The 17,687-nt window shown below is 34.3% G+C and overlaps 1 protein-coding gene across 1 annotated transcript in view; it reads right to left on the bottom strand.

Annotated features, from left to right (window-relative positions):
* Positions 1–786: 786 nt before the first annotated feature.
* Obp83g (Odorant-binding protein 83g) overlaps positions 787–17,687 on the bottom strand; it is a 142,534-nt gene continuing 125,633 nt past the window's right edge. The window contains exons 6-7 of the mRNA XM_081768956.1: positions 9,913–9,980; positions 787–5,872 (exon numbers count right to left, since the gene is read on the bottom strand). Of these exons, the coding sequence (XP_081625082.1) occupies positions 5,855–5,872; positions 9,913–9,980 (86 nt within the window). The 3' untranslated portion in view covers positions 787–5,854. The remainder of the gene's footprint in view (positions 5,873–9,912; positions 9,981–17,687) is intronic.

Raw genomic sequence — 17,687 nt, forward strand, 5'->3', positions numbered from 1 at the left:
AGTTCCAGAAGGTAACTTACTGGTGGAAAATTTTGTTAGGGCCATTTGCTCAAAAACGGCTATCCTCTTTGCTCATTTCACATGATAAATATTTAATTACAATCCACAAATTAGAACAATCCATTTTTGGAAAGAAGTTTCAGAAAAAAATTTACTACTACAGTAAACTTTGCAGTATTCGTCCAGGACACCAATAGCAATTTACATGTTGATTTAAGAAGAAATATTCCATGTTGTATTTACATATTATATATATATATATATATATATATATATATATATATATATATATATATATATATATGTGTGTGTGTGTGTGTGTGTGTTTGTGCTTGTGTTTCAGAGTAAACAGAAACAACGGTAGTTTAGTAAGTTCTTTTACAAGAAAACAAAACGTTAATTCGTAACGTTTACTATCATCAGTGGAATTTTCTACAGACTTCCTTGAATTATATATTTTCGAGTAGTAACTAGTATAGTCGCTTTTAAATAAATGTTCTGATCTGAATCTGCGAGTCTGCTAAATCAAACTCTATTTATATTCTTTGAGAATTATTTTAAGAGTGATGTTTTTATGGATCCTCTTAATCGTAAGTATAATGTAGTCAATAAAGAACAGAATTGTTCCAAATTTCGATTTTCAGATTAGATGACATGTAGAGACCTATTTGTTTTATTCATACACAGTGATACTAAGTAATAACGATAACAATATTATTATTATATTATAATAATACATATACAAATAATTACGTATCATACACGATAAGAAATGCATCTGTAGGAGACACCTAATTCTATAAAAAAGATACAGATCCAATCTATTATCTCCTTAAATATTTCTTAACTTTCGTGAAATGTTACATAGAAAACTGTATGGCATTTTGTGATACTGAATCTACAGTAGTTTATTCCACAAAATATTTGAAGAATCATACACATAGTGTACCAACATACACATAACGATAAAGAATATTTAATTGTACATAAAAAGTGAAAGATATCTGATAACTCTGTGTATATCTGATGACGAATTAGCTAGTAACTTTATATGTTTATTTGAGTAATATATCGATATGTATGCTTGTTAGGTACAGTAAATTGGTAAATGTTACATATTGTATAGAAAGTTTTATTATATACAAACATATACATCCATTAGTTACAATTTGAGATACATGATTGAGTATTAAAACCATAGTTAAATTCACCTTAAATTATATAACAATAAGTAATATCCGGTAACTAAAATATAGTTTAAGGTGACAAAATCATAATAAACTATATTAGGTCAAAAGTAATTTAATGAATTGAAGCCAAACTCACATGACTTGACATTTTGTTTCCACGTAATTTGAAACAGATAAACCAATCGCATAATTTTCCAATAATATTACTGATTTATTCTTGCCCTCTTGTTCTGCAATTAAAGCTTGTCATGTATTAGATACACTCTATTACAGAACTTCTATTCCAAAATTTCCAGAATTTTGGAGGAAGCTTACAAACGTTCCCCGATAAACAATAAGAATAATCTAGCATGTATTGTAAACATATTTTTCTAATAGTTATAACATTAACTGTATCTATTAATGTAGTAAAAAGTTAATATATTGTTATAATTACTTTGCTGAATTTAGCTTATTCTTTCTTATCATACACGCCTACTTTGGAAAGGAAAAAAACATTATACATATCAGATCTTTATAAATTTTCTGAAGATTTAATTACACCAGGTTTTATGTATTATTATTTTGCTATAAGATATACATTCGTTAATCAATATTATTTCTTAATTAGCTTTTCGTACATTACTCTCCTTCCAATGTCTTAAATTTAAATTTTCTGTATACCTATGTAGAGTACAAACTGCTTTTATTAGTATCATCCATGTGTTTGTTGTTGATGATGATCATGCATATTGAGTTAAAGATTATGAAAGTTTTTTCAATTAACAATAAGAATCATCTAGTAAATACTGTTAACATGTTTTCCTAATAGTTATAGCATTAACTGTATATTCGTATAGTTACTTCATTGAATTTAATGCATTTCTTCTTAGCATATTTGCTTAGGTTGGAACAGGGAAACGATTACTCATATTAGAACCTTAGTTAAATAATTTACTCCTAATAAATCTTCCAAAGTATTTATTACATCAGTTATTTGTGTTATTATTTTATTTTACGATATACTCATTTATCAGTATCAATCCTTAATTAGCTTTTCGTACCTTCTCTTTTTTTAATGTGTTAGCTTTAAATTTTCTGAATACTTATGTAGAACTATAATACTGAATATTTATTAGTATTATTCATGATTTTGCTGTTGACGATGATCATGTATGTTGTATATGGCAAGATTTGCGTCACATAATAGACAAAAATTGAGTTTCATGTCCTGAGCAAAGTCAAATAAATAAATTTGATTGGGTGTTAATACCTAAGACTTCCAGCGATCAATTACTGCGTCAGTTACATTGAAGTCGGGTTGGAAGATTGGACTAAGGGCAAGCCAAGAAACCAGCAGCCTTTGTGCAATTAGGAACAAATTTGAAACTGAAGAACAAGTCTTGTTGACATTTCGCAGCTGTCAACTCCTGTTGCTGTTCTGTTTCTATCGTCTCACCATAAAGTATACATTCGACTGTTGCAGCAAAAAAATATAGTGTATTCTTTAGAACAGATTTTTTTTTCGGAGAAAACACTTCATCATTTACAACAAACTTTACAGTTAGAACTATTTAAACCTAGTATTTTGTCACAATAAGCACAAATTCTCGTAAATAACTAACCACATGTAATTACAACATATAAGGTATAAACAGCATAGGTGATTCATTATAAGTAATTTTATATTGGAGCCCGTAGAGTTAGTTTGTTGACACATAGATCTGGCAACCATACATTAAAGACTGTTTTTCTTAAGGACCGATTGAACATTTTAAATGAAAAAGTAACTTCACATATCCCTCCTTTCTTTTCTCTTTCTTTCTTTTGTACCAGAGTGCCTAATAAGTTTCTCGTCATGTCAGAACATGACTCTTGGTCATCGCTGGAAATATTAGTGGTAAACAGGAACATAGCTACCAATAGAACAATATATAATAAATCATTCCCTGGCAGATATCCATTAATGTCATTTTTAATCTCGTGACAGGTGGTCTTCTGATCTGAAATAACGGCGTGGCAAAGTACACTGATTCGTGATCTCCTCCTATATGAGTTTCAACTAAGACACACAGCCCATGAAGCTGAACGATATGAATATGCGGATAAACATGCTTTGAATTCTGTACGGAGAAAGTGTAGATCAGAAAAATTAAAGAAGGAGACTATGACATGTCAGAAAGAAACCCTGCAGGAATATCACTCACCATTAACATAGAGGCTGTACGCCAAGCTGTGAAGGTGAATTCGAGCACCAGCACCCGCATATTACCTGCCGATGTACCTACCTCAAAATTAACCATGCAAAGGAGAATGACCGTAGTTGGGAAGATGCGCAGAAGAAGATGAATTATCCCTCATGATCTCATTCCTGACCAGACAAAACGAAGGGTGAAAGTGTGTAAAACACTATTAAGTAATTCCATGAATCAACAATTCATTAAATAAATTTTGACGTCTGACAAATTATGAATTTACTATCGGATTCCTGACACCAGTGATCAATGGTTGGACCCAGGAAAAGCCCAGCAGTCTTGGTTTTGAACACAAAGTGATGTTTAGTATATGCTGCAATTTTGAAGGTCCTGTGCACTGGGAACTTGTTCCTTGTGGTCGCTGTCAACACTGAGTAACTGATACAAAAGTATCGGGATATATCACAAAAATACCCACACTTAATGTACTGGAAACTTCAGTTGCTGTAGCAAGACAATGCTCCCTGCAATAGATCTCGTATTAAGCAAAGAAAAATCCATAACTTTGAAAGTGTCGATCTGTTGCCATATTCATCATACTATCCTGACTAAACAACACTATCCCGTGGAATGAGATACTTCCTTATGGTAAAGAGCTCTTCGTGGATAAGGGGTTAGCGTACGCCCCTTTGGCGTGGAAGACCTGGATCCGATTCCCGGCGGAGCTCATGTGGTTTGGATTCCACGTTAATTAGTAGGTCTCGTCTCATATAGCCTCGCTGCTCAAAGAAGCTTTAAATTCTAAATAAACTCAACTTCCTTATGGAAACACATTCATAATGAGGATGATGTGTGACGTAGTTTGCAAATATTTCTCGACTCGCAGGACAAGGATTGTTGTACGCAGGACAGTCACAATCTGGCAGAAATATTTGTATCCACTATAGAGCATAATAGTTTCCATTTTGCAGGGTAATAGTTTTCCCTTCTACACCATTCTCTTGTGTTTTCATTTTCCATATGGGGTGTGGATGGAAACTTATGGGACACCCTGGTAAATATAACTTTACCGGTATTTGATAATTTATAGTCCAATCTCAAATTAACTCTTTCGAAAGCACAAATCTTGATGGCACACCTCATAGATTTTTATCCAGTGTTAACATAGAGCCAAGATACCCACCATCCTGAAAGAGGTCTTAATAATCAAGCATATCAGCATATACATCTTTTGCAAAGTATTCAACTGTAACACTTCCGTTTCTATGACACCAAATATTACAACGGAAAAGGAAAACATTATTCGCACTTTTGCCATATTCTTCTTTGGATTGCGCGCACTGAATTTTGCCCTCGCACGATATATAATTATATTGTTATACTAGCAGCGTTTGATCTTGATTGCTCCATTTTGCTTTATTCTATTGTAAAGAAACAAGCTGCTCTGCTGGCACTGTACACCAGAGAATTAATGTTCTGAAGGTGATTTACAGACTAAAATTTATTTGCAATTACCGAGGAGCGGGACATACATCAACATTCAGCACTTTCTCGACACCAAGGACAATGATGGTCACGAATGTTTGAGCACAATAGTGACAAGAAATGAAACGTGGTTCATCACTCCAAAATTCAGAGAGAAAGTATCAAGAGAAAATACTTAGGATTACTTATGAAAATGAAATTCATTACTCAAACTTCCGCTGATGATAACAATGTTTTATGACCCAAAAGGTCCAATAATGGAAGACGACCTAGAAAGAGAGGTGTAAGGTTAAGAGTTCAAGATACTACGATCTGCTTCACAACAATATGAAGCCAGTAATTAGCACTACACGGTGAAGTCTACTGTCAAGTACAGTATTTTTGTCGCATGGTTTGCTTTCACATGATGTGCCACAAGTAGATTGGCCATGGTCTTTGTGCAATTGAAGAAAGAAAAATAAAACAGTTAATATTAAAGTTTTGTAGCACTATCAAACTGTTTATAACATGGGAAGGTAGAACGTAATGCGTGCGCGAATTGTAAAGAAAGTTATGGCTAAAGTGCAGGTAATTTTTGACATTCCCTCGTAAAATAAATAGAGTGGATAAAAATAGTTCTTTCAGTCTATAAGATCTAAACATACACATTGGTACATACAATAAATCTAAAATAAATATTACATATTAACTTTTCGTTGGTTTTTTTTACTTACATTCGAATTATACCCAATTAAGTATATTTAAAATATTGAAAGGGCTAGGATATTTACAAAAGTGTGTTGTGATAGAATTTGTTGCTTATTTCTTCAGTCTAGCAGAGAATAATCTCTTCTTTCCATCAATATTACTTATCTGGTACTTAGAATGAGCTTCTTGTCGTAGATGAAGAAGCTAAGATTAAGTACTTTAGTCTTAAAGTAAGAATTTTTTTTTTTTAAAAAAAAGATAATAGAAATGCTTTGAATAATACAAACATCTTCCGAAATTATATTCTCTTACAACTCCTCACTTTCCTAAATGGGCCTGTAAGAAATATAAAAAAAAATCATTATTTATAAAGCAACTTTAGAAATTATTACATGTACACACAGAAGAAACATTTGTGTTACTTGTTAAAGGGGAAATCTATTCTTAAACAATAGGAAGATATAGGAAAAATAGGGCTAGTGAGAAGCATACATTGTGACGTATTGCTTGAAACTATGTCAAGGTTTGTTGAACGATTGTTAGAGTAAGTATCAGAAGTGGCGTTAACAATTTCTTTACCATTCGAGCATAGGCCAATGTTTAATAATCTTGTTTTGTAATTCCAGATTAGAACCTAGTGGCTGTTCATGATGATGGAAGTCTTTCCAAGATTTAACTTCAATTCCACCAGACGAATGATTGAATCATTAGGAAATTGAAAAAAAGATTATCAATCTTCTAAACGTTTATACGAAAATAATCAACGTTCTCATCTTTTCACGGTTTTAGTGATTCACGCCTTGCACAAATTTACAGAAACAATGACTCCTAAGGTCAAAAGTAGTTGGGTCAGGTAAAAGAGAATGTGTCGATGAAAAAGAAATCAATTCCACTTTCGGATTAGACAAATTGATACAAAAGAATACTAGAATGAGTGAAATAAAAGCAGAAGTCGAAAACAGTGAATATTTTCTGATAACAGGATCCATAGGATGCAATGCTAGTTGCACAAGGTGCTATCCAAATTGCCAAATAATTTAAATAATTCTATAGACGTCGATGCCAGAAAGTAAACTTTGCCACAACATTATATTACGAAATATTATACTTCTTTGATATTCATTTCAAGTAAGAAACGTTCTGAAAAAAGGTTCTTATTTCACAACTAAGCTCACATTAATCCACATTAATCGGCAAAGGTTTCGGCACTATGCTTAAAATCACGTTGTACGACGCTCTGCTACATGCACCTAGTGCAAACGTGGTATATAATTGTTCGTTTATACTCATGGATTGAAATAACGTATATCGAGGAATTTAATATTATCGCACTTCGAACTTATATCATGCATGAGTATGAGAAGTTTTATTGAATGACTGTTCGATGGTTTGCCTGTATTCAGAGCAAACTCACTTACAGATGTAAGAAAACTGTTTCATTTATTTATTATGTTCAATGTTTGGGAACAGCACTAACATTTTGAGGAATATATCCTTTCAAGAAAACATAAAAATGACAATGGATCAACATGAGTGGACAATTGCGTCATTTCAGAGTTATAGCTCATCGTATATTAGGACCGAACGATATAAAAAAGCGAGTCATAGTCTCACCAGGGAAGGGTCCCAATAAGTCACGCGAGTTGCCGAACGACACGTATCAGATATGAAAGAAGGTGTGAAACTATGTACATATGAAAATTTATAGCGGCTCAGGGCAACAAGGAGAAGCATAAGAGCCGGAAGAAATATGGCGAACCGTAGGATCCAGAAATTGCCAAAGAAATGAAGCTAAATGTTTAGTAATAAATGCATAAGATTTGATATATGAAATGAACATCATGGCCGCCATATTGAAAGTGGTCATCTTGAATTCGGATTCACAGTGTAAAAGAGGAAGTGGGTCATGTGGCATATGAAACTTTCAACGAAACCGAAACAAAGTGTCTGTGAGTGGTATATTGAGGTATTACAACGTTTTAAAAGAACATGGGCCATGAATGGAATAGCTCATGGTCGACCATTAAAATGTGGGCGATGCATATAAAAAAAGGACGTGAATCTAATGAGCATTCTTCAATTCAAAGAATCAGTCTTGGATTTAAAAAAATAAAAAAGGCGTCACAATATATTGTGCCACGCAAAATTACTCATTTCCGTGTCCAAAATAAGCAAAGATGAACAAGAGTTACATCAAACTGCAGAAACGTTTGTTATTGAAACAAAGTCTTTGATTTTTAAAGAAAACCTCAATTTAAGCTAAATTTTTAACAGGTTCAAGTAGATTCGACAAAGAAATGCATTCAGGTAGGACACTGACAAATAAAGGTGTCAAAAAATATAGGATCAACAATAGCTGTTCTGTTACGCACTCATATATGATGATGCCCATTATATGAATGGATGGGAAACTGGGATGGGTCCACTGAACCTACGGGTAAATTTCCTCCTAAGATGCCTGACATTCCTTCGAATATCATGACCCTTGCTAGAAATCAACAAATATGTGCAAGGATGATTTGAAGTTTTTTTTTCTTTAGGAAGTATTTTGCCCACATATGCACGATAATTCATCTTGATGTTGGTTGAGGGCGTGGTCTTGTATCAAAGTTAATAAACTGATGCATTCCACTGTTCCGGACAATATTGAGTTTCACAATAAACCGATACCCAAATGCACTGGATGTATTTAACCTCTCGACTTTGGATACTTTCAGTACAAACAGTACGTGAGGTTTATCAAGGATGCTGCATTAGGCCTACATATTGATAAGTATCATGTACGGCATCGTGACAACTTCATCCGCCTCCAAGCATTTACGCACTTCCAGTTTAGTGTTTTCCGGTTCACCAATTTCATTAAACATGCCTTCTACATTGCTGGATATCTTTAGGAGCACTCGGGAAAATTTCAGACTCCAATGTCCTTTTGTTTTGATTATGAAACATAATCAGATTGTCAGCAGAATCAGTGTTTCGTCAGGTATGGACACAGAACAGTTCTTGTGTTTTCATCACCCTCTTATAGATACTCTTCACATCTGTCCCTCATAGACTGGTATTTACCTTTATCAGTATACTTGCTTATGTGATGGTGTGTTATTTTTATTTATTTATTTATTTATTTTTTGAGAAGAACCACGTTCTAATTGTTTCTGTAATTCCCAACCCTCCTTTGTCGGTTGTTTTAACGTTACGACAATTATCCATCCTTAACACTGCACTATTACCAGCTCTTTGCAAGTGCAAATGTGCTTTGTAATCTTTTTATAGTTGTGCCAACATTATTCCGACAGGTTATTCAGACGTTTGTTCAAATATCCCCTCACGACTTTTATGCATGCCACTTCTGAACTCACAATAGAGTTACTACATAATGGTTAACACCAATGAATTTCTGGTAAAATTTCAGTACTATTTCATATGCCACATGACCTAGTTTCTCTTTTACATTGTGAATTCGAATTCAAGATGGCCACTCAATATGACGGCCATGATGTTCACTACATATAGTAGATCTTATCATGCATTTATTACTAAACATTTTACCTTCATTTCTGTGGCTATTCACACGTAGAACGAGTGATTCCTTAGCTTTCCGTGTTGCTGGGCCCTACGGTCGGCCATAACTCTTCCGGCTTTCCTACTTTTCCATGTTGCCTTCAGCCGTTATAAATTTGCTTATATACACAGTTTCACACCCTCTTTCATATCTGATACATTTCGTTCGGCAACTCGCGTGCCCCGTTCGGACCCTTCCCTGGTCAGAAAAAATATGTGATGAAGGTCGGATAAAATTGTTATTTTGTGCGTACACTCCATTAATGGAGTGAATGCCAGATTTTAGCTCCTGATCTATCACTTTTTGCTGTCATCAATCACCTTCTATTCTTTGAGGATGACCTTGTCACCATCCCTGTTCCATATCCACTGATATATCACTATGTTCTATTAGTCGACCTAGATTCGGCATTTTGTACTCGAGTTATGGGCATTTCTTTTATTGTTTTGATCAATTTTTTGTAGGTTTAAACTCCAAGGTGAAGAATTTGTGTATCTAGGTTGACCTAGATATATTTTTGTTTTTATATGAGGATTCTTTCTTAAAGATTTTTGCTGTTGTTTTTCGAAACCTCTGTATATATTGATTCAAAGCCCTCGTCATATATTCCATTTCTTACTTATCCCTCTATTTTTTTGATCGAAAGCGACATATATTCTAGTATTGATTTCAATATTTGATTTCCCAACTTAATATTGGTTTCCCATAGTAAGGATGTGGAAGTTTATCATAGGTTTACAATGTAGAACAAAACTCATTTTTTTTTTATCTATATACCGTTAGGAAAATTTGAAAATTAATTTAGTATACTTACTTTGGGCGCTGAAGACATCACACATACAGCATATCTATGAGCCTCTTCACAAATATCTGGTTGTCCACCTACTAAGAAAATCAATATTACGGTTTTGATCTTCAATTCACATCGGTATTAATTACTCTAAGTATATTAAATAAGTTTAGGCGCTACGACCGTGTGAAAATATTAATACTAAATGTAATGCATCTAACTATGTAGAACACTTCAACATATCTTGTAAATCCTAACACATAGGATGCAAATACAATATTCGCACTCTATATCATGTACAGCTGTGTAATTAAGTTGTGCATATTCTCTTCGTGGATGGGTGACAGTTACACGGGTGTAAATCATATTTTCCTGTCTGATTAACACCAATTTTCTGATAAACAAAACAGCTTTTTCCTTTATTACTAGAAATTTCAGAATCTTCTGTTGGAATCTTACATCTCTCAGAACGAGTTCTGAGTTACTTCACATTTTTTGTTGACAGATTGACTTATCTAAATATTTTCTTTACACTTGAATGATCCATATACTTCCTGAATACCTCCCGTTTTACGTAACCTGCTTCTTGTTTCATGTGTTTAGGGCAATTAAAACTTCTGCTAGGAATAGTTGAAAGCAGTCGTTTTTTCAGAAAAAATGTTCCGAAGGGTGCTTCTGGTACTATTTTATTTATTCTTATATTATGGATGTATTATTTTGGTCTCGTCCGGCACTCTCAGAGGTTTGGGGGGCAGTGCTCCCCAAAAACATGTCTGGAAGAATCACTGATTGAAAGTACCTGGATGAAGACTCCATTTTTCAAAAAATCACTCTATGTTTAACAGCCTTACCTTACAAACAGAAAATATTTTCACACATTAAAGTTGTGACGATTCAGGTACGGTATGATGGCCAGCTAATAACTCTTCCTGTTAATCATAGAGTTTTAAAAAGATCAAATCATCATTTTCACTTTGAAGCAATGAAAGAAGACAATTTTTTAAAAATTGAATTCCATATTTCAATAGATTTAAATGTTCATTGTCCATAGATATCCAAAAAAGTTATGTTGCTACATCTGGCCATCTGTTTGCCCTGAGGTACACTCGGTTAGAAGCCATACCGTGTAACGTATTCGAACCAAAATTTAATCTTGGTATTGATTTTCATGTGACTTTCAAATCTTGAACTTTGATTTTCATGTGATTCCACAGCGGGGTTCTTCGAATTCTCTTCCTACCCCTAAAACCAACCGTAGTTTCCTGAATGTTGATTTCCCCAGAAACGACTCTAACGATTTTGGTTATATTTAATAAATCAACATTTCATTAATAGAAACATACTGTAATATAAATCATTTCTCAGGGAAAAACTGGAAATAGTAATTTGCCTCTGAGGTGAGTTTTTCTCGGACAACTTTCTCAATAATAACTCAGGCGATCTTGATCATATTTCATAAATAAATATTTCCTTAATAATCTTACAATATGGCATAACTAGTTAGACGCGAAAAAATCTATGAGTGGTAGTTTAATCTCGCGAGTCAGTTTTTTTCAGTCGATTTTGCGATTTTCGATTCAGCAATTTTGTTCATATTTCATTAATAACCTGACAGTATGGCATAAGTCATTTGACCCGAAAAAATTTACGAGTAGTAATTTACTCTTGAGGTGATTCTTTTCAGACTACTTTCTCAGAAACGAGAGTGTGTTCATATTCCGTAGATAAATACGCAATAACCTGACAGTGGCAAAAATAATTTTTGTCTTTAAACCCTACGAAAAGTATCTCATTCTTTGGGGTGAGTTTTTCGAACGATTTTCTCTAAAGCAACTGTGGGATTTTTGTTCATATTTCATAAATATACAGGATGTTAATGAACTATACTGACAAACTGTAAGAGGTAGAGATGCAAGGGCTCGAAAAAAAACGACTTTTTTGAAAAAAAAAACTCGGTTTTTTCTGCTTCGCTTTTTTGCTTGGGAAATTTTGGGCTTTTTTCAAAATTCTGCTTTAAATTGATAAAACAGACTTTTTTTCGCTTCTCTATAACACAAAAAGTCATTTAATTAGTGGTTGATGCTGATGATAATATAAAACCTCGAAAATAAACCATGAATTTCGAAAATATATTTCAAACAATTTTATTTCAACATATTTACATTATGAATTCCAAAGGATCAACCAATGTATATAATAAGAAGTTTTTAACTTCCTATATACAAAAGTAAACAGAGTTGGCAAGAACCATGATTTTTTTTTTTTTTGAAAATGCCAAAAACCCGCTTTTGGGGGATGTTTAAACCAGGCTTTTTTGGTTTAAAGCAGGCTTTTTTGGTTTAAACCAGTTTTTTGGATTTAAATATTTTGCTTTATGTGTTTATATTACATATTCACAGAAATAAGTTTGTTTCGCCTTGGTGTTGTTATGTAACAGCGGGGTTATGCTGGAAGAAGTCCCATAAGCTTAAAAAAGTCCGGTCAGTAAATGTCTTAAATTGAGAAGCTCCCACCCTTGCCATCGAGAAAATCCCGTCATTACTTGAAATGTAAAACAATAACGGGAAAATCATGTTATTGCTTTGCATGTAAAATTTAAAGGTCAACGTATCATAATCAGTACGCTTAAAACTGAGGTATTAAAATTACAAATTTAGTACGTAGATATCATTGAAAGTCCAATCCAAGCTAATGTTGGAAGCTACGTAGGCAATCGATAAATTTTGCCAATTCTATCAATATATTTAAGCAATCTTGGCTTCTTTATAAAACAACAGGCATTTAGGCATGCAGAAATATACAATTTGGTTTCGTTCGTATGTTTAGGCTTAACATCCTTACGTAATACCGAGGTTATCAAGGAGAAGACTTTCGCTTAAAGTGACATCCGAACCGCTACTTGGTTTACGCATGAAAGAAGGGTTGTGGTTCGACCGAGAATTGAACATGGGACACCTTGATTAAAAGCTGAAAAGGAAATAAAACTAATGCAGATGGTTTGATGTATGGAAACGTCACCATGAAGTTCACACGATTCGCATTTTTCGTTCTTTTTACTTTTTTGGTTTAAACCAGTTATTAAGAAAAAAGTTGGTATAAACCAGCCAACCCTAAAAGTTAACACTTCTTTTAGAAAAATAAATAAATAACTAGCAAAATTGTATGTAGTATTTTTACTTCAAAATATTCCATAAACTCTTTTTGAAACAAAATAAAAGTTAAAATAAAACATAAGAGAAATATTAGGCTGCACATCTAGAGCGTTTGGTTCTGTATATTCTTGAAATTCTACAGTTAAGTTTTATATAACCACCATCACGGTTTACCCAATCCTCAAGTTTTCTTAATTTTTAACAAGAGGGATTCAACATATCATTATGGAACTCCCCCCCCCCCCAAAAAAAAGGACTACGGAATATATTTAAATTAAGCTAAATACAACTGCACAACAAACATGACTGAGTGGTTAGCTTTTGCGCTTCTATCGGGAAGTCCGGGATTCAACCCAGCATTCGACCATTCTGACAAAGCTTTTCTTCATTCCATCTGTGAATGTAGAAATAGTGCGTGTACTGTGAGTTGGCCGACTTCCTTTCTTATTGTTTTTTAAATCATTATTATTACTAATTACCAGCGGTGACGGTTTTGCGAAGGTTAGGGGGCGGTCTTTTAGACTGAAGCCTGTTCCCCAAAGTTACGGAATGTCTGCACCAAACGAAATATCTATTAGTTATGCCTTTACTCATAAACTTTAAGCTCCCGTCAAATAAAAATTACGAATGTTTAGAAAAACTAAACATTAGTAAGAAAAACCCCTCCCAAAATACTTTTCTAAATCCGCCACTGATTCTCAGTATAAAATGATCCGGAAGATTATTGCTAAACATATAAATAAAACGAAATATTAGTTATGCCTGTACTCATAAACTTCAAGAACTTCCCAAATAAAATTAGGACTTTTTAGAAAACGAAACAATCAGAGAAACCCCTCCTAAAGTACTTTTCTAAATCCGCTACTGATTATTTGTAGAAATTGGTATTCAAGGTTGTGTCTGGAAAATTATTGCTAAATCACTGCATAGCTACATTATAACAGAAATGTGGAAGTACGGTTTGACGGATATATTGAAAACGTACGCTTTGACGAATATATAGAAAAACGTAAGTTTAACTATTGCGCTAGAAGCTAGAGTACTAAGTTCTTAGAAATGAAACACGGATGACAAATTGAAATGATCTAGAGAAGAAAAAGATGTCGATAACTCAAAAGTTAAAATAAAGTTAAATAGCCTCTAAAATTGCCCTCAAATACATTCTTGATGTTAGCTTTAATTCGTAAAACATGTGCTCCATCTATCTTGATGGTGAATTTCAGAGCGAAATATCGCATTTAGGTCATGGAATTCTTATCTAACTATAGAATATACTATAAGAAAGCTATTTAGATAGAAAAATCATAAAAATGAAAAAAGCCAAAATTTCCAAAATTCTCGTTTTTTTCCCAGAAAAGCCGGCTTTTTATGTGAAAAAAACCATCGATTCCAAAGAGGTGATTTCTCACATCTAAATAAGAGAAAAAGTTCATATGGACCTATGGCGAAGACTGCATAGTTTCAGAACTAGGGCTGTCCAAAATCGCGAAAAAGCTAAAATTTCAATAGGCCCTGTTTCGAATTCCAGAAACTGTGGATGGCGGTTCTTATCAGCGTAAAGGAAGCCACTCATACATAATCCAAAAGTGCATATTTTATAGATTGTCAATAAGTAGTATAGAAGGTATTCCCTATAGGATGTAATTCTCAGATATGTTTTCAATAGAGTTTGCAGATATATCCTGATTTCAAGAAGGGTCCAAACTATGCAGGAGGTAAACCTTGACAACAATGGACATCCAATGCTTCGGAGGGAAGGCAGAAGTGTTAGAAACCGGCAGCTCCATGTTTCTTTGTGTTCGGAATAACGTGTGATAATATGTATTTTGTCACGGTATATTTCACGTTTTCTTCATTTACAAGGGTGAAAGAAAACATCGCACCATGTGCTTTCCCGAGTACAAGAGACCGTGCTGCTGACGATCCCTAACACTTCCGAAATCTCGCTAAAGGATTCCTTGTTCACTTCTATCAATGCTTATCGTTTTTCTACTTTGGACTTATCATAAAGTCAGAGTATATCTCAAAATTCGGTTGGCGTCATGACTGGGAAATTCGCCCTGCAGCGAATGAGCTGTACACCCATTCAACATTAATGAAATATGAATTTTTGGATTGCGTATGCGTGACTTCCTTTACGCTGATAAGCACCACCATCCACAGTCTCTCGAATTCGAAATAGGGTCTCTTCAAATTTAGCTTTTGCACGATTTTGGTCAGCCCTAGCTCTGAAACTATGCTTTACGCCATAGGTCTATATGAACTTTTTCTCTTATTTTCATTTGAGAAATCACCTCTTAAAGTTTGTCGGTATAGTTCATGAACACTCTGTATATTTCATTAATGGTCTGAGAATATGGGGTAACTCATTCGGCCTGAAGAAAGTACAGGAGTTAGTTTATTTTTGACGGTGTTTCTCTGGACAATTTTCATAAAAATCGACTCAGGTGATTTTGTTCATATTTCGTAAATAAAATATTTTACTACTAACCTGAGAATGTGGCGTAAATAATTTGCCCTAAAATAAATCTATGAAAGGAGTGAATAATTCATTAATAATTCTATAATGTTGGATGCATTACTTCTTAGCAAACATTCACAAGGAGTGTTTTAGTCTTCGTGATGAATTTCTTTCCACATTATTTTCTCAAGAATAACTCAGACGAAGTAGTACTCCCCCCCCGTATGCGCGAATTGACCTTGATGACGTCATAGGTCAAAGGTCAATGACCTTGGCCCGGGGTCAATGACCGAGGGGTACCTAGGACCACCCCCTCTAAATTTTGGCAGGGGTACCTTGGCCCACCCCCTAAATTTTGGCAGGGGTACATAGGACCACCCCCCTTAAATTTTGAAAATTGCCAAATTTAAAAATTGGGTATGGTGGCCTAGGACCATAGTATGTACCTCTATTAGTATTGGGTGTCTATGTCGTTCCCTTTCATGGGTAAAAAATTGCCAAAAAGTCAAATTTCGGGGTTTTTTGACCTAATTTATCGCCTTTGATGAGGTGTTATTACCCTATATAGTTATATGGGCGTATACAGGGGTTCATTACCTTTCATAAGACATGGGTATATTAATGCACCCCTTGAAAAATTTGGGAGGGGTACCTTGGCCCACCCCTTAAATTTTGGAAATTGTCCAATTTAAACATTTGGTATTATAGTACTGGACCCTAACATGTATTATGATAAATTTGGGTGGTCCACCTCGTTCCCTTCTAGGGGTACAAAATTGCCAAAATATAAACGTAAGCAATACGTTATACCACGTGTTTGGTTTTTGGTCGATTTTATCCCCTTTGATGAGGTGTTATTATCCTATATAGTAATATGGGCGTATACAGGGGTTCATTACCTTTCATAAGACATGGGTATATTAATGCACCCCTTGAAAAATTTGGGAGGGGTACCTTGGCCCACCCCTTAAATTTTGGAAATTGCCCAATTTAAACATTTGGTATTTTAGTACTGGACCCTAATATGTATTATGATAAATTTGGATGGTCCACCTCGTTCCCTTCTAGGGGTACAAAATTGCCAAAATATAAACGTAAGCAATACGTAGTACCACGTGTTTGGTTTTTGGTCGATTTTATCTCCTTGGATGAGGTCCTATTACCTTATATGGTTATATGGTCATGTATAGGGGTCCATTACCTTTCATAAGATATGGGTATATTTGTGCACTCCTTTAAAAATTTGGGAGGGGTACTTTGGCCCACCCCTTAAATTTTGGAAATTGCTCATTTTATATATTTGGTATTATAGTACTGGACCCTAACATGTATTATAATAAATTTGGGTGGTCCACTTCGTTCCCTTTTAGGGGTACAAAATTGCCAAAATATAAACGTAAGCAATACGTTGTACCACGTGTTTGGTTTCGACCCAATTTATCCCCTTGGATGAGGTCCTATTACCTTATATGGTTATATGGTCATGTATAGGGGTCCATTCCCTTTCATAACATATGGGTATATTGGTGCACCCCTTTAAAAATTTGGGAGGGGTACATTGGCCCACCCCTTAAATTTTAGAAATTGACCATTTTACATATTTGGTATAATAGTATAGGACCCTAATATATATATATATTACTATAAATTTGGGTGGTCCACCTCGTTCCCTTTCATGGGTACGAAATTGCCAAATTGTTAGTACAACCACGTGTTTCGTTTTTGACCTAATTTATTCCCTTGGATGAGGTCCTATTACCTTATATGGTTATATGGTCATGTATAGGGGTCTATTACCTATCATAAGACATAGGTACATTTGTGCACCCCTTTAAATTTTTGGGAGGGGTACCTTGACCCACCCCTTTAATTTTGGAAATTGCCCATTTAATATATTTGGTATTATAGTATAGGACCCTAATAGAGATTACTATAAATTTGGGTGGTCCACCTCGTTCCCTTCTAGGGGTACAAAATTGCCAAAATATAAACGTAAGCAATACGTTATACCACGTGTTTGGTTTTTGGTCGATTTTATCCCCTTTGATGAGGTGTTATTATCCTATATAGTTATATGGGCGTATACAGGAGTCTATTACCTTTCATAAGACATGGGTATATTGATGCACCCCTTGAAAAATTTGGGAGGGGTACTTTGGCCCACCCCTTAAATTTTGGAAATTGCC

Source organism: Thermobia domestica, chromosome 8 (genome assembly GCF_964235325.1).
Source record: "Thermobia domestica chromosome 8, izTheDome1.hap1.1, whole genome shotgun sequence".
NCBI lineage: Eukaryota > Metazoa > Arthropoda > Insecta > Zygentoma > Lepismatidae > Thermobia > Thermobia domestica.